The sequence below is a fragment of the Cyclopterus lumpus genome, chromosome 4 (genome assembly GCF_009769545.1).
Source record: "Cyclopterus lumpus isolate fCycLum1 chromosome 4, fCycLum1.pri, whole genome shotgun sequence".
Taxonomy (NCBI): domain Eukaryota; kingdom Metazoa; phylum Chordata; class Actinopteri; order Perciformes; family Cyclopteridae; genus Cyclopterus; species Cyclopterus lumpus.
Window position 1 is genome coordinate 21,065,842 of NC_046969.1, and position 16,952 is coordinate 21,082,793.

The following is a 16,952-nucleotide window of genomic DNA, read 5'->3' on the forward strand; positions in this document are numbered from 1 at the left end:
AAGAATACTTTCCTGTATTTTGAAATTCTAATTTGCACAAATCAGAAACAAACTCTGCAAGAAATCTTTTTTGGGTTGTGAAAATAATGTCAAATGATTTATGCGTGTTTCAAATATAGTCCAATCTTCGCCATACGAGTAATTAAGGCACTTTTAAAAAAAAATTAATATTTAGTAACATTTGATTTTAACAAATTAAAAATCACTTAGTGGGAAGCTGTATATTTTGAAGTCGACGTGTCAACAGCTGGAAAGAACAAAGCCTTTTATATTCAACACAATCATCAAAATAATATTCCAACCTAGGAAAGAGACAACATAGCACAAATACACATTCTGAAAAAACTAAGAATATAAAATATTGATCTTAATAAAAGCCAGCACTCTCAATCAGGACAGATAAAGCAAAGATGTTGTTAGTGCAAATCCAATTGTGTACACAAGAGAATTAAATGAACAATGGATCACACGTCTCCATGGGGACATTAAACAGAAGAACAAAGCAAACCACCAATCGATGCAGAATAGGGAATATACATTTTCTCCTAAAACAAAGAAGTCCATGAAAAATTACCTTTTTCCTTCGTTCCAAAGAAAGACCAAGTGTAATCCATGCTGATCGTTCACAAAAAGCTCTTCTTAGATGGGTACAAATAAAGCGGAAGAATTCAGAAGGAAAACTATATAATATATATGCATGTGTAAAAACTCAACATTTTGAGAGCAGTTAAACAGAATCAAGATTAGACAGCAGCGCAAGTATAACCTCATCTCTGACAGAGAGATTAATACAACGGTCAATCATTCAAACTCAAGTGTATATGTTATATTTACATGTTGCTTCTTTGGTTCATTGCTCCTGCACGTTGCCAAGGAGGATGAGGCTGGTCCAAAGTGGTATTCTGACATCCTCGTTGGTGGCTAGCGTGGTTCATCAGCATCCTTTCTGCTCTACTTCCTTCTCAGACACTACAGGTAAGATAAGATGGGAGATGCGGCTCCACAGTCCCCCGTACTTGTCGTTGTCCATGTCATTGAAACTGGCTTGGTTGCTAGTGTCCACCAGCCTTTCCTTGACATAGTCGTGCACCATCTCCTCCAAGTCTTTCAGACTCTGGTCACCCTTGACCTCATCTTGAGGAAGAAGCACAGTAAACAACAAGAACACTCGCTTGAATGCAGCGTTCTCGTGGTCGCAGTAGCGATAAAAAATGAGGGTGGAGCCTGGAGGAAGCTCTTCAAAGCGATGAATGATAGCCACTGGTTGGTTTCCTTCAAAGGCTGCTCGCAACTGACTGTCGATGTCCAGCTTCACCTCGTCGCTGTCCTGGCTGGATTTACTGGCTCCATCAATGTGAAGGACGGAGGCGTTAAGGGCAGAAGAGAAGGAGGCGGCCAGCCGCTGAGCAAGGCAGTGCAGTGTCCTCTCAGCCCTGCGGCCTGCGGTAAAGATCAGACTGACCGGCTCAGTGGGCTCTGCTTTTTGGAGGTGCCTCTCCAGGTGGATCTTGCTCATCCTCCACAACTCAGGCCGCTGATTTGGGAACTGAGTCTCAAGAAGAGACAAATGATCAGCAAATATTTCTGGCTTTACAGCCCTGGATGGATGCGTTCCACCATCTGCAGTCTTTTTGAGTATAGGAATGATCTTGCATGCCAGCAAGAGGGTTGAACAGAGCAGCACCAGGAGAACCAGATACCATGAACACCAAATGAATCCTGGAGGAACACAAGGCCATATTCACGGATTACAAATAATGTAAAACAAGTATATTTGGATGTGACGATAATGCAATTGAAACAACGATATCTTACCGCGATTGGAATATCCAGAGCTTTTCTTGATAACAGCAGTTTTCTTTATCCCTTTGTAACAAGACAAAATCTCATTAAATCAATGTCAAACATGTCACAGCTACATTATATGTTGCTAATGAAGTGAAATATTCAGTTAAAGCTGCAATACCTTGTTTTTTGTACCGAGCTGTTTCTTTTTGTTTCGGAATGTTAATAAAACCTTGTCGCGTTGTGTAGGATTTCTCTGAGGCTGGGTACACACGTGGGACGTGATGGTTAACTGTTTGTATACCTAAAAGGTGAGGCAGAGTTAATCAATGTAAAAGCAGATACTTTTTTTGACAGATGCTCAATGCAATTTTGTCTGGTTAAATAAAAATGTCTACAATACCAGTGGTCTTGGCCTCCATCTTCCTCTTGTAGTCGGCCATGCTGGTGACCAACCCATCGTGTCTTTTTGCTGATGGTCTGATTTGTGTGGCAGACTTGGTGGGGGCTACAGGTTCCTTTGTTGATGGTTTTACTAATAAACAAACAAGCCAGATTAGGATGACTGTATTATCCTTCCTTGATGTAATCATTCCCATGCAGAATCAATCTATAGCCTTTTCCTACCACTCTTGGTTTTCATCCAGTCCGATTCTTCATTTTCAGCAAGACTGGATCTGTGGCGTACACCGAGATCAACTCGTGGGGATAAATGTATATCGCCACGGTTGCCTGATTCATAAAGAGAAAACCTTTATTTAAATAAAAACCTATATAACTGATGGTGACAAAACAAGCAATATGAAGTCACTTCAGGCAAACTGATGAATACTATGTTATATATTTAATTGTCTGCAGCCCTAACCGTGGTATGTTGTTGGTTGATGAGTTCCATAAGAGGCATCCTGTATATTATCCATTTCCAGGTCTTCATTGTTCTCTAGATCTTCAACCGATTCCTGGACATCCATCTCCTTCTCATCCCCACTTTCATCCCCTGTCTCTGCCCGGCTCTTCTTGCTCGGGGAATCTGTTAAATGGGACATAAAGGACTCAATACCGACTTGAAAAGGGACCGACGAGTGTAACTGTCGGTGTAACTAGGCAAATACATTTAACTGGAGCATCTTACCGTCATCGTCTGAGTCAGTCTCCACATCGCCGGAACCATTGACAGCTGGGACCAGAGCTTGTTTTTTTAACTCCTTTCTGGTTCTCTTGAGAGGACCCCTGATGGTCGGTTCAACAGTCAATACTAGAGGAGGAGCAGAAAGACATTTTACTGTAGATTGAAGTCAGCAACATTAGTTTCAGCATAAATTCAGGAGAGGTTTATCGGTAAACTCGGAGCCATGTTTAGCTCCGATGGCTAAACTAGCCATGTGTAAACCAGTCCCTTTGCTCACCTTTAACGGTGCCCGATGACTGCCTCGTCGACCGTCTCAACGGCCGAGATCCTTTATTTTCAGACACCCTGGAATCCATTACGGTAACTCGGGCGATTAGGGCAACATCAATTAATTAATACGACGAAACATCGCGTTCACTAATAGATAAGCTTCCCTTACTTCCTTGTATATTTAAGGGGAAGCATTTCGAGACCGGACGCAGCCAATGTCCGGAAATGCCCCCGTTTAGACATCCCCGTGGAAACACTTGCCGCGGCTCACACGTTCCGACGGGGAAATTTGTGACTCGTCGGTGAGACTCACGTAAGGCGACCTAAAAACAGACAAGGAAGCGTTACACTGGACGTATTCCACGGCGATGTGATCGAGGGTGTGGTAAGAATTATTAACTAGAATAACTACTTAACATTTATGTATGTTATTTAAGTTACACGAAGGCAGCCCTTACAGATGTAGCGTTAAGCCTTGCCAACTGTCGTAACCAGCATCTCTCGTATGTCACTTAAATCGTTAGCTAGCTAATCAACGCTTTACGGTAGATGGCATATATTAGCTTTCGTTTTGATAGCTAACTAACGTTAGTTACTATTTTCAGTTTGCTTACAATGTTTGCTCGCGCAGCAATTTCAGTAAATTACCCCCGCCCCCCCCCAGATATTATCAGCTAACCTCGGGGCTCTTGAAACAGACGATTCAATATTTACAACTTTGGCGTCAAGAAGCGTTGACTTCAGACTTTGAACATCTGTCCACAACTGATAACGCTAAATGCGCTCGCGTAAAAAACAGGTGCTTCGTACAGATTTCTTTAATTTTTTTTTTTTTTTTTAAATACAGCTTTGAACCATCTCTTGAGTGACGTGCCCCTATCCAAAGACATGGCAGAGCAAGAAAAAGACCACCACACAGCAGGTACCGTTACTAAAAACACAAATGACAAAAGACGACAGATATGTTATATTAGACTAGTATATTTACTAAACATATACAACAGACAGTCTAATTTTACATGCCATGTATTTATTTTTTAAAACAGAAGACAAGGGACAAGAAGCTCAGTCCACAAATATGTCTCATGTCTCAGCATTTGATGAGTGCAAACAGGATGAGACTGATATTGTAAATCAGCAACTCTCAGAAGGTAACATTAAGATATACAAGCAAGGTCAATAATAATCCATTCATCGAGTCTAAAGCGTTGTCTGCATCTACTGTTCTAATCAAATATGGTTTCCATCTCACCCAACAAGATTTCGCCTTATCATCCACAAACAAAGAGACTGACGACGACAATGTGGTGAAGCCCGACGTTAAAAGCAAGTATATGTTACAGCAGTGTTTAATTTCCATCGACTAGTCTTTAATAGACAAACATTCATTGCCAAGAAGACATTTGTAGTGTGTTAATGTTCATTCTTTTATCTGCTCTCAACCCAATGTTGTTCAATTCCATTGTGCTCTTACATCAGTTTGTGAGCCGTGTTATCCATTTTGCAATGTGTCATACAATTATTCACGTAAAGTTATTGTAAATTAACTAGCAAGACAAAAGGTTTCCTTTAGATCGGTAATAGAACTGAAAATAGGATTCTTAATTTAAAATTAAACATTAGCCATCAATTAATTTCTGGTTTTATTACAGACAGTAATTCAGCTGAAGAGGGGATGGTGCCTCCAATAGAAAGATCTTCACCTCCCGAAGACGACACAACGCTGAATGTGAAGGATAACAGCAACCCTGATGAAGGAAGCCATGGCGATTACGAGAGAGAGATGCCAAGAAATGAGCAAAAGCCCATGAATGCGGAGATTTCAAGTAAGTGTTCCTGTCAAAGTGTTATAACAAATGATTTTGACATTATTATCCCTGTTATTCACATGGTTAAAGAGCCAAGGCACTTATATTTACTCACTTCGGAAAAGCTTGCTACAGCCCTTTGTCCAAATCCAAAGCTTTGTCTGCATCTACTGCAGTGTGCACAGCCTCTCAAATCTGTTGGTTGCTTTGTTTACAGACGTTCTTTTATGATGTTCCTCACTCTTCACTGCAACTTGCAGGTGGATGTCATTAAACAAACTGACCTTCAGTCACAGTATAGTATTGGTTTGCTGTGCTGTATTCAGTAGCTGTTTAACTGCGTTTATGCCCTTTTTATAGTGATAAATTCCCTCGTTGTGTTGCTAACCCTCCATGGCAGCTCAGCAAGGAATCCCAGTCTGTTGAAACATAAAGGAGCGACTTTCATACCAAAAAGACTGTAGTAACATTTACAGTGACTAACAACTGTTGCATCATACATGTGGGCATCCGAGTTTTGATATAAGATGGATGACCTATCCAGTATAAAAGGAAAACACAACTAATTTGAACCCCTTTTTTGTGTTCTCAGGAGAATACCATCCTGAAGAGAAGAAAGCACCAGAAACAACCAGCCCACCAACCCTAGATGGCAAAAAGGATGACCAAGTAGATGGACCTGATGAGGAAACCCCAGACTCCAACGCCATAAACACTGACGCTGGAGAGGGTGATTGGGACTTTAATGAAATTTCAAATGTTTATTTTTTAGCTTTCTGATTTCGGTTGCTGAGCTTCTGGGTGTGGTTCACTGGTGGGAAGCATGAACATGTAGCTGCACAAGTTTGCTAACCAGTTTAGTTTTTTCTTCTACCATCTATCAGATGATGAGAGCTGCCCGGAGAAGGAAGACGAGGATATCCCCACACAGACAAAGGGAGATGTTGAAACCATTGGTCCTACCATTCAGGAGACTGCTGATGCTGAAATTACAGGGCTTATTGGAAATTGTGGGGGTAATCTTGGTAATTTATACTTATATCCTCTTTTCTCTTTAGAAACATGTATGGCCTTACCATCTCAGTGGTTGTCATATAAATTACTTACTCCAACTGAGATAACACATGCGCCTTCTCTCCATAGGAATTGCATACCTGACAGCAGCCAGTTTGTTGGTGTTAGGAATTGCCTTACTGGGGCAGCATCTCTTCCAACCCAAGTCTCCACCTCAGAAAGATGAAGTGCGGCAAATAGACATCTTCCTCAGGCAGTTGGAAAAGGTAAAGACTCAGTTCCCTAATCAACGTACAGAGCTCTGGGATAGAAGCAAGATCCACCTGCTGAGGCACCTCCAAACAACCCAGCCCACTGAGCCGGTCAGTCTGATCCTGACCGCAGGCCACAGAGGCGAGAAGACGCTGCACTGCTTGGCTCAGAGACTGGCCTCCGCCTTCTCTTCTGCCCTTAACGCCTCCGTCCTCCACATCGACGGAGCCAGTAAAGCCAGCCAGGACAGCGACCAGGTCAAACTGGACATCGACAGCAAGTTGCAGGGAGCTTTCGAGGGAGACAAACCCGTGGCCGTCATTAACCGCTTCGAGGAGCTGCCTCCAGGCTCCACCCTTATTTTTTATCGCTACTGCGACCACGAGAACGCTGCCTACAAGAAGACCTGTCTGATCTTCACAGTGCTGTTGGGGGAGGAAGAGGAGATTCCTTCCGAGACTCGTCTGAGTGCTGTGGAAGAGCTGGTGGACGACCATCTTCAGAAGAAGTTCCTCTCTCATGGCCATCCGGTATCTTTTGACAGGATGGACCTTGACAAGTACAGTGGACTGTGGAGTCGTATTTCTCACCTCATACTGCCTGTGGCAGCCGAGGAAAGGATAGAACGTGAAGGGTGCTAGGGGACATGAATAGTCACTCTTGAACTTTTTAGTCCGAGCACTTAACTACCACCTATTTATCAGATTTCTCACTGGGTCAGTGATTTTAAAAACACCCTAAAGGTTTCTTACAATTGCTATAATGGAAATCACTACAGATTAAGGAATGAAGTATAAATGAGACACTTGATATTATGAAAATTATGCTTTGGGATGTTTGTAAAAGAAAAATGTCCATCGTGGTGCTTTATTCTTAATGTACTTTAATTAAATGTAATTATAGATAAATTGCAAGCGGTTTCAACTGGGGGCTTTGTGGATCTCTCTACAAGACAGAGCTATTCTTTTGGTATCACAACACAAGGTTTATTATTTTTAGGACAAATGTCTTAACCGTACTTTCCATGTCCCTTTTTATATATTCACATGAACACGTATCAAACGGAGAGGCTGTATATGATCACACTACAGCTCGGGGTTTGATGAAAACAAGTGCAGGAATTGGATGTGCCTTAAAGTGTAAATAAACAGCTAATTTAAAATGCTTTGTCGTTGTTAAGGCTTCTTTCTTTAAGTCCGTTGAGCCATTTTTTCCTTGAACGTGCACAACAAACTGAAGTAACGTTCATTCAGCAGCTTACTCACGGTTTGTTGTCCAGGCGAAGAATGAATAAGAAGAGCAACGCGTGTGCTTGAGACTAACTAAATAGAATATGCCGCGGCAACCGAAAGTAAAGAAAGAAAGCTATTTAAAACCCGTGGAACAGCTAACTTCGGCTATTAGCATCCCGAAGCTGCCTGCACCGTGTGCACAGCTGCCACTAATGAACGACGTGTTCAACAGGTGCCAATTTACCAACGATGCAATGCCGCGGTTGGCCACACGGGGCGCAGCATGCTCCATAACAAGACATTTAAACGTCCTCCAGTCATTGTAGTGAACTTTTTTTGCGGCTAGGGGGCAGTACACGCACATCTGAAACTGGGTTGTTGTATAGAGAGACGCATCAAATCGATATGCAACAGGTTACTTTGTATTCGACCTCAAACGTATCCTTCAGATTAGAAACTCGAATGCCAAATTGAATCTAAAGGAAAGATCCACATTTTTTGTTCCCCCTCACTAATAATAATTGAGAAGGTCTTTGAAGCGGTGTAACTCCTCCTCGCCCGTCTCATCCGGTCCGCCTCCTGTCAGCGCGCCTCCAGCAGCTCCGGCTGCTCCCTCGCTGACTGCACGGTTTCTCCGCATTCACTGACAATGAACACGATGACATCGCGCTGTAAAGCTTAATCTCGCTAACTGATGGCTCCTCTGGATTAACCTCTCCTCTTGTTGGAGCCAGGAGTAGGCTATGATGTTTTCTTGGCAGCTGCAGTAATTTGTGACAGGCTGTGCCTGCTTGCTCACTCGCAGCATTACTTCTCTTGCCGGTGCTCCGTGGGCTTCACAGCATGTATAAGCTATGCGTCGCCTTCGTCCTGTGCTGTGCGCTTTTTCCATGGTGCTCTGCAGCGCCAAAGACCTGGGGTGCAGATCCCAGGTCAGAATTTGAGCGCGAGGCAGAGCAAGAACACAGGCGGAAGGAGGAGATAGATGGCCAGGAGAGCATCCTCTCTAAGGTAGGAGGAAACATCACTTTCTTCACATGTCTTATGGACATTTCATCATTTTCGTATGCGTAAAAATTCAAACTTTTTTTTTTGTCGAACGTGGTACAACATTCATCCGTCCTCTTCTCTTTGTAGCTGCTGGGTGATTATGACAAAGTGAAAGCCCTCTCGGAAGGCTCTGACTGTCGGTGTAAATGTGTTGTCAGACCCCTGAGCAGGAGCGCCTGCCGGCGGATAGAAGAAGGGAGCGCCACTGCGCAGGACTTCTTCAGCGTGGAGGCTATCACATCTGGACCAGAGTGCAAGTGCGCCTGCATCGCTCCTCCGTCAGCAGTCAACCCATGCGAGGGAGAGTTCAGGCTGAAAACACTTAGGGAAGCTGGAAAAGAGAATGTCAAGGTGAAGTGTCGTCCGGTCCTTTCCCCAGCCTTACTCGATCCTAATCACATAAATGGAGCCTGGATCACTGGGGTTTATGGATATCACGGGTTATCAAATTCAGGAGATTGAGTTCGGATGGGCTGGGGATAGACCTACATGTGGCATGTCTTGAATTGGTAAAGCCCTTTGACGGAATCCACTTGATCGTTCTAGCTTTCCACTATCCTCGAGCTGCTGGAGGGCTCCTTCTATGGGATGGATCTACTGAAGCTGCACTCCGTTACCAATAAGCTGATGGATCGCATGGAAAACATGGAAAAGGTACAGCAATAGTGTACTTTTGAGTGTGCAAAAGATGACTGCAAATATGATGGTGTATACTATACTGTATAGGAACAGGTGTGCTTTATATTGGGGCTTCTGGCTTCAGTGTGTCCAGTAAAACACACCCTTTGGGCCAGTTTTCAGATTTATTAGGGGCTGGACCTGGAAGGAGTGCACAGACTTTCCATCACACTGGAAGTTTATCTCACTGAGGATTAGAATGGACTAACAAAATACCTTCTTTATCCATTTCAATTACTGTCACGTTTTTTTAATATATTATTAAAGCATGAAAATATGAACGAAATGTTTATTAAATGATGTAGAATGGTATTTTTAGTTGACTAAATGCTTCAGTTTAATGGAAATGGTTTAAAACGTACAGTGCAGATGTGTTCAGTCATTTACATTGAACAACAATTAACAGTTTAATTCTTAACTCTGAATTTGTTTATAGTTGGATCCGATGGTCCAAATCCACCAAAAATGTTTCATACGTGTCACTCTACTTTTAATGAATCGCTGAGCGATTTGGACTCTGGTGTAATTCAAAACATTGCAGTCACGTGCAACATACCTGCAGGCTGTTCAGAAAGCTGCGGTGCATAAAACATTTTTTAGGGAAAAAGCTGCATTTGCTTCTGAAATAAACATGTTCACAGAGATGTCCTGGCATGGAGAACACAGCTGCACGTAATACAATTAATGCATAAATCAAGCGTATCCATTCGTACTTTTATTAGTTTCAGCTGTGCCTGTCCTGGTATGACTTGGGAAAAGGTTGAAGTTGCAACGTCACCAACATTTCTTTAGCATGCATTCTGGGAAGTTAAGGCAAACGGAATACATGTTTTGCATGTCCCTATAATAATAGCACATATATATATATATATATATATATATATATATAGTATATATATATACAGTATATATATATATATATATATATATATATATATATATATATATATATAATAATGAAATTACTTGTAGCTGAACTCCATGTAGCTGCTGCAGGTTCGGGGTCCTGGTTTTGTTCATACTGGATCACTGTCACACTTTAATTGTTTACTGGGACACTTGAATAGAGCGGAATGATCTTTTCAAGTCAAAATGTGTGCAGTGAAAACGGTTCATTAATGACTTAAGATTTCCTTCTGTTAGTGATTATGACTGCTGATGATTGCAGCCAATTTGTCGTGAAAACATACAAACTATTTCTGTTAATATGTTGATTTGTCCATGAAGGCAGTGGCTCTGAACTACACCACGGTTGAAGTGAAGCCCCAGGAGAGCCCTCAGATCCAGGCAGATGCGACTGAAGGCCCACCCACCCCCCCTCTGCACTGGCATCCGGACCAGAAGAGACCAAGTGAAGCCAGCAGGACTGCAGCATATCAAGACCCAGATGTAAGTGGCATCTTAATATCATTTCAACAAAGGATGCAGAGGTAAAGAAAACGATTATAGTACACCTACCTAGTACATACATATTTATTATGATATTGATTTCTACATGTATTCCTGCCAGGACACTCTTGTAAAAGAGATTCAAGATCTCAGTGGGAATATCCGGAATAAATAAAGTTTGAGTTGAAAAATTAAAAATTATTATTATTATTACAGCACATTAACTTTTAAATACTAAATAATGACTGTACCTGTAACTACAATGTGGCTTGAGACCCACATCAGGTAATTACTGTTGTGAACCAATAACTCCACCAGAACTATCTGAAAGTCTAATTACTATGACATCATTAGATTACACCAGTCATTGTGAGATGCCATTCTTAAATCAATTAATAGCAGTTTAATAAAGTTGCTAAACTTAACTATGGGAACACTATAAGACTTGAGTCTTGTGTTACCTGCATTAATATTGTTACAGATCAAAACCTGACTCACAGTATTAAGTAAGGAGAGAAACACGTCTAAAAGGAGCGATTGGATTCACATGTTGCCGCCCAGACTGCGAAAGCATTATTAAATCTTCCATGAATGTGTGAAAGAGTTATTGAGGTAATTGGAAGGTTTGGCGGACCCTGTGGACAATAGCAGTCCAGTGACTTTACCCCCGGGGCCTGATCCATGACAGCTATCATGTGAACTGTAGGGAGCCGGTCCAGCAGTGCTGGGTGGACCTGGGCTGCATGCAAGAGACTCCCACGTGTAATATGCTTCACTGGAGCACTTGTAAGAAGCATTAAACAAGGTTATTAATAAAAATGAAAAGTGTACACTTTATTAAAGGATCAGGTTTATTGCAACTTGGGGTCGCACTTTGTAGTTTTGTTCATCAATTATTAGTAATAATAACATTGCGCTCACCAATTTAATTGCAGAGTACGGCTACTTAGATAAAATAAAAAAAGTTAAGTAACATGATTACGGTCCGATTTCATACATATCGCAGGGTAACTAAACTTATTTAGAAGAGAAAATGAAGATAAATAGTGAAAGTATTACTCAAAATGTCCATTTTAAATATCAATCCCAGTTTACAGACTGACTTCCTGGTTCAGCTTTGATCAACTGTTCTTGACACCGTCACACACACTGCAATAAGGAGTTAATGCCTACAATCTTGCCAATTTATTTCCCCCCCAAAAAGTTAGTTCTGACTTGGTTTACTTAAAGTCTGATGGTCTGACCTCTTGATGGTTGTTGAGCTCACTAGACAAAAAAAAAAGTAATGTGTCCCTGGAACAAAAAAAGTGTTCCAAAATGAAGTTTGCTTGATGTCCACCAGTGCAACGCTTGTATAATTTCTGTTTTTATTCTTGCTTTTCTTTCCTTGGTAGGATGAAAGTGCATTCACATTAAACCCCTCTCTCCTATCTCTATCTCCTCGGCCCATTATGTAATCAAACTGATGTATCGGTCTCATCTTCCTGCATTTGGTTGCACAGGTAAATGCTCTTTCCTCATAGAGGTGCTGTGTGTCCATCTGTCCACTTACAGGAACAGTATGAGAAGAAGTTTATTGGGGAAAACTCGTCCTTCCTAAAGACAGATGGTTCTGCTCCGATCGTTGAAGTTAAACCTCAGGTGACTCCCAGGAACGTGGCTCACAAGGAGGCGTCTCATGTGCCGAAGACCGGCCCCAACGGAATGATCATAAGAGGGATGACTTTTTATAAATCGGAGCCAGATCCGATGGTGGCGGACGACGGGGAGCCTGGAGAGAACCGTGAGTGTAGACCCTCAGTTTAAGGGCTTTCGGGGAATGGGCTCAAAGCAGAGGAGGAACAATAAACAAATCTATAAAAACCTGCTCAGGAAACATTTGTGATAAACAATATATATATATATATATATATATATATATATATATATATATATATATATATATATATTTGTATATTTGACCAAATCTTAACCTTTTCCTTTTTTTTCTTTTAAGTTTTTGAGTATCATGGATTCAGTGGTGATGGCCCAATTGACATCTTTATTGAGGAGAATCTCTTACATCACAGTGTCCCTCACCCCAAGACGAGGACGGGGCCGAGATCCTTTCAACCAAAGACAACCGGTCCTTTGCACGGTTTGACAAAGACCAGCCAATCAGCAAAACCCAAAGAAGCTCAGCCCACTTCAAAAACTCCCAATGAGTTCGTCAGTGCGGGTGGTGGAGCCACATCGGTGGACGCGTCGACCGATATACAGAGTGACGCATCCACAGCGAGGAGCGGCACGTTCGGACCAACCGCTCCCACACAGAGAGCCAGGACCACGGACGCCGCGCCTCAAACGGCTCAAAGAGTCACCGCTGGAATCACTCGGGGGCCAATCCCTGTGACGGCTGAGCCTTCTGGCACTTCTTCAAGCGTCACCGCCGAGGACACAACCACAACTACAATAAACACAACCCAACCATCCGAAAATAACGCCACAAAAGAAGTCCTACCAGCATTGACGACGAGGAATATACCATCCACAGTGATGGACAACTCTACCGGGGAGGTGAACGAACAAATGCAAATCATTCCCAGCAGCACTGCAGCTCGCTCAACCACACATACGCCAAATACAGCCACAGAGGTTTTGGCTACCGTTCCATCTTCCAGTATAACCATCACAACCCATGCTGCCCCGACCTCAGCACCAATACGCCGCACCGCAGCTCCAACACCGGATACCTCCACACGGACTGCTGCCTCGACACCAGAAGAAACAACAGAATCCACCTTCTTTTCAGCGTTGACTTTGCCTCCTACAACACAGAGACCGATGACTTTGCCTCCTACCACACAGAGACCGATGACTTTGCCTCCTACCACACAGAGACCAATGACTTTGCCTCCTACAACACAGAGACCAATGACTTTGCGTCCTGCCACACAGAGACCGATGACTTTGCCTCCTACAACACAGAGACCGATGACTTTGCCTCCTACCACACAGAGACCGATGACTTTGCCTCCTACAACACAGAGACCGATGACTTTGCGTCCTACAACACAGAGACCAATGACTTTGCGTCCTACAACACAGAGACCAATGACTTTGCCTCCTACCACACAGAGACCGATGACTTTGCCTCCTACAACACAGAGACCGATGACTTTGCCTCCTACCACACAGAGACCGATGACTTTGCCTCCTACCACACAGAGACCGATGACTTTGCCTCCTACAACACAGAGACCAATGACTTTGCGTCCTACAACACAGAGACCAATGACTTTGCCTCCTACCACACAGAGACCGATGACTTTGCCTCCTACAACACAGAGACCAATGACTTTGCCTCCTACCACACAGAGACCGATGACTTTGCCTCCTACAACACAGAGACCAATGACTTTGCCTCCTACAACACAGAGACCAATGACATTGCGTCCTACAATACAGAGACCAATGACTTTGCCTCCTACAACACAGAGACCGATGACTTTGCCTCCTACAACACAGAGACCGATGACATTGCGTCCTACAACACAGAGACCAATGACTTTGCCTCCTACAACACAGAGACCAATGACTTTGCGTCCTACAACACAGAGACCAATGACTTTGCCTCCTGCCACACAGAGACCGATGACTTTGCCTCCTACCACACAGAGACCGATGACTTTGCCTCCTGCCACACAGAGACCGATGACTTTGCGTCCTACAACACAGAGACCGATGACTTTGCCTCCTACCACACAGAGACCGATGACTTTGCCTCCTGCCACACAGAGACCGATGACTTTGCCTCCTACAACACAGAGACCGATGACTTTGCCTCCCCACACGTTCCTGGCTTTTACCACACCTGTGACTACCCCTTCTTCAGCTGCCACCACCACCACCACGACCACTACCGCCACTACGACCAGCACCACCACCACCAGACGGGCTGCTCAAGTCAAACAAAAATACAAAATCAGCTGGGAAGAGGCAGAGGGGAAGGAGGGACACCCGGAATTCGAAGAGCCGATGCAAAGGCAGGAGGAATCTCCCTCAAGGAAACCTGGTAAGTTGAGTCGAATGAGGGGAAGACTTATCGAATGTTTATCAAGTGAGGTTTAAAATGAACAGATGTCTGTTGTGCTATTAATTACATTAATTCATGCTTTCAAAGAAAACAGCTACAAAAAACCATAAAATAGTAGTTGTGGAGACGTTTCTCTAAAAAACACAAATGGCACCAGAGTGAGCTTGCTTCACCCTCATGGAACCGTGAATCTCGCTGTCTGGACAAGATATCATGCCTATCCGTCCACTGGTTGTTGAGACATTCGACTAAAAAAAACATCTCGGCAAGTCCTTATAAGAGTTTACCACCAAAGATATTCCCAAAAAAGACAATATCCTGTGAATTCTCTAAACGTTGTAATTCCGTGTTCGGTTCTTTGTGCGCAACCTCAACCTTTCAATAAAAGCTGGTTAGAATAAAAGCCTCTAATTATTTTCAGACGTAGGTTTGGATAAACAGCCTCTAAATCCTCACTCACGTCTGTGTGACTCTTTCACAGGGGAGTGTATGGACACTTTGGCAACAATTTCGGAGCCGGTAACTCACAACACCTACGGCCGGAAAGAAGGAGCGTGGATGAAGGATCCAAAGTCGGATAATAACAAAATCTATGTCACAAACTTCTTCTACGGAAATAATCTCCTGGAGTTCCGCAACCTGGAGGTTTTCAAACAAGGTGAGAGCCAGTAGTCAAAGTTGTTGTTGTCCTCCTGCTTTGAGGGAGTCTCATGCTTCTCCACTGTTCTTTATCCTTTCCAGGCCGTTTCACCAACTCATACAAGCTTCCCTACAACTGGATTGGCACAGGGCACGTGGTCTACGACGGGGCTTTCTACTACAACCGCGCCCTCTCCCGAGACGTCATTAAGTTTGACCTGCGTCGGCGCTACGTGGCCGCCTGGACCATGCTGCACAACGCGCTGCTCGAAGAGTCGTCATCGCCGTGGGAGTGGGGCCGGCACTCAGAAGTGGACTTTGCCGTGGACGAGAGTGGCCTGTGGATCATCTACCCGGCACTCGATGAGGAGGGCTTCTTTCAGGAAGTGATTGTCCTGAGTCGACTGGACCCCTCAGACCTCAGCATGGAGAGGGAGACCACCTGGAGAACCGGGCTCAGGAGAAACCACTACGGGAACTGCTTCATCGTGTGCGGCGTCCTTTACGCTGTTGACAGCCACAACCAAAGGGACGCCAAACTGGAATACGCCTTCGACACGCACACAAACACTCAGATGACTCCCAGAATGCCGTTCACCAACAACTACACCTACACCACGCAGATTGACTACAATCCCAAAGAGGGCGTTTTGTATGCGTGGGACAACGGACACCAAGTCACATACAACATCAAGTTTGCTTATGCAGACCCGTAGTTTTATAAAAGTTAACTGTATGGTTTGAATGGATTGTAGATCAGTCCACACGGCCTTCAGTATGGAGACCAATGAGGGCCAAATGTACAAATATACTGAAGGGTTTTGTGCTTTGTTTTGTTTAAATATGTATCTGAAATGAATGAAACAATGAGCTCGATTTCTCAGTCAACACTTCAAGTTGTACTGTATATATATTGTTTTACTGTAAAAAAAAAAGAAAAAAGAAAGCCCTGTGAGATAAATTAACGTAGAAAGGTGTCGGAACCAGCTCACGTCTTGGCTCAAATAAAGCTTTAACAATTCACATAACCAATTCTTAGGAGCGCTAGTCTTTGAACAAATCCCCCGATTACATGGATAAATTCCATGTTTCTGTTTTATACACGTGATTTTTATATTTCATTGTTCTTTGCATATGCCGCAGGTCGTCTGTGTGGTAACATCACACCTTTGTCTTGGGAGAGCACTTACCCCATGCTAATCAGACTGCTTTTGAAGAAACGGCAATAAAGTTGGTAAATACTAACAGAAAATGTCTCCTTTGTTTGAATAATCACATTAAAGTGGCTTTAATTATAGCTTGTGTATGTCAATTCAACTGGGGGGGGGGGGGGGGGGGGAGAAGAAAAACCATAAATACAGAGACAACGATTGTCCAAGCCTGTAATTTGGTTACTGGATGTAAATTAAGTTATTGTGGAAGAAAAAAACTCCAGAACAGTCTTTCTATTGTACTAACAAACCCAAAAGGATACACACAAGGTTTTGTAAAATCCAGTGTTTATTTTAGTTTTTTTGCACAGAATAGAATCCAAATAAACTAAACCCTCACATTTTTTTATTGTACATTTTTCTTTTGGATGCAGTAAAAACAATGCAGTAACCAAAAAGGCAGAAGGAAATGCGCGCACA

At 43.1% G+C, this 16,952-nt stretch overlaps 3 protein-coding genes across 5 annotated transcripts; 2 read left to right on the plus strand and 1 right to left on the minus strand.

Annotated features, from left to right (window-relative positions):
* Nucleotides 1-284: 284 nt before the first annotated feature.
* Nucleotides 285-3,946, minus strand: LOC117729640 (torsin-1A-interacting protein 2-like). Its single transcript, XM_034530907.1, has 8 exons — nucleotides 3,192-3,946; nucleotides 2,918-3,040; nucleotides 2,651-2,815; nucleotides 2,413-2,517; nucleotides 2,189-2,320; nucleotides 1,967-2,089; nucleotides 1,816-1,866; nucleotides 285-1,719 (listed from the first exon to the last, which is right to left on the minus strand). The coding sequence occupies exons 1-8, from the start codon at nucleotides 3,268-3,270 to the stop codon at nucleotides 935-937; spliced, it is 1,563 nt and encodes a 520-aa protein (XP_034386798.1). The 5' UTR covers nucleotides 3,271-3,946; the 3' UTR covers nucleotides 285-934.
* LOC117729641 (torsin-1A-interacting protein 2-like) lies at nucleotides 3,451-7,425 on the plus strand. 3 transcript variants are annotated; one of them, XM_034530909.1, is made up of 8 exons: nucleotides 3,451-3,564; nucleotides 4,032-4,106; nucleotides 4,231-4,335; nucleotides 4,445-4,510; nucleotides 4,837-5,010; nucleotides 5,585-5,722; nucleotides 5,877-6,017; nucleotides 6,136-7,425. In XM_034530909.1, exons 2-8 carry the CDS (start codon nucleotides 4,073-4,075, stop codon nucleotides 6,897-6,899), a joined length of 1,422 nt encoding a protein of 473 aa, XP_034386800.1. In that variant the 5' UTR covers nucleotides 3,451-3,564; nucleotides 4,032-4,072; the 3' UTR covers nucleotides 6,900-7,425. The 3 variants fall into 3 exon arrangements, with proteins under 3 accessions (XP_034386800.1, XP_034386799.1, XP_034386802.1); XM_034530908.1 differs by having other exon boundaries at nucleotides 3,455-3,569; XM_034530911.1 differs by having other exon boundaries at nucleotides 3,455-3,569; nucleotides 4,234-4,335.
* A 647-nt stretch (nucleotides 7,426-8,072) lies between these two features.
* Nucleotides 8,073-16,552, plus strand: olfml2ba (olfactomedin-like 2Ba). The gene is made up of 8 exons (XM_034531683.1): nucleotides 8,073-8,501; nucleotides 8,628-8,891; nucleotides 9,087-9,194; nucleotides 10,446-10,607; nucleotides 12,162-12,390; nucleotides 12,604-14,661; nucleotides 15,164-15,340; nucleotides 15,424-16,552. Exons 1-8 carry the CDS (start codon nucleotides 8,334-8,336, stop codon nucleotides 16,035-16,037), a joined length of 3,780 nt encoding a protein of 1,259 aa, XP_034387574.1. The 5' UTR covers nucleotides 8,073-8,333; the 3' UTR covers nucleotides 16,038-16,552.
* The last annotated feature ends 400 nt before the right edge of the window (nucleotides 16,553-16,952 follow it).

Excerpts from the sequence above, each read along its gene's own strand:
- LOC117729640 (XM_034530907.1), bottom strand. The coding sequence starts at position 3,270 with ATGGATTCCAGGGTGTCTGAAAATAAAGGATCTCGGCCGTTGAGACGG. Across the intron at positions 3,041-3,191 it reads GTCATCGGGCACCGTTAAAG|TATTGACTGTTGAACCGACC; the intron begins GTGAGCAAAGGG and ends CTCCTCCTCTAG. Across the intron at positions 2,321-2,412 it reads CTGGATGAAAACCAAGAGTG|TAAAACCATCAACAAAGGAA; the intron begins GTAGGAAAAGGC and ends TTTGTTTATTAG.
- LOC117729641 (XM_034530909.1), top strand. The coding sequence starts at position 4,073 with ATGGCAGAGCAAGAAAAAGACCACCACACAGCAG. Across the intron at positions 4,107-4,230 it reads AAAAGACCACCACACAGCAG|AAGACAAGGGACAAGAAGCT; the intron begins GTACCGTTACTA and ends TTTTTAAAACAG. Across the intron at positions 6,018-6,135 it reads AAATTGTGGGGGTAATCTTG|GAATTGCATACCTGACAGCA; the intron begins GTAATTTATACT and ends TTCTCTCCATAG.
- olfml2ba (XM_034531683.1), top strand. The coding sequence starts at position 8,334 with ATGTATAAGCTATGCGTCGCCTTCGTCCTGTGCTGTGCGCTTTTTCCA. Across the intron at positions 8,892-9,086 it reads CTGGAAAAGAGAATGTCAAG|CTTTCCACTATCCTCGAGCT; the intron begins GTGAAGTGTCGT and ends TGATCGTTCTAG. Across the intron at positions 15,341-15,423 it reads CCTGGAGGTTTTCAAACAAG|GCCGTTTCACCAACTCATAC; the intron begins GTGAGAGCCAGT and ends TATCCTTTCCAG.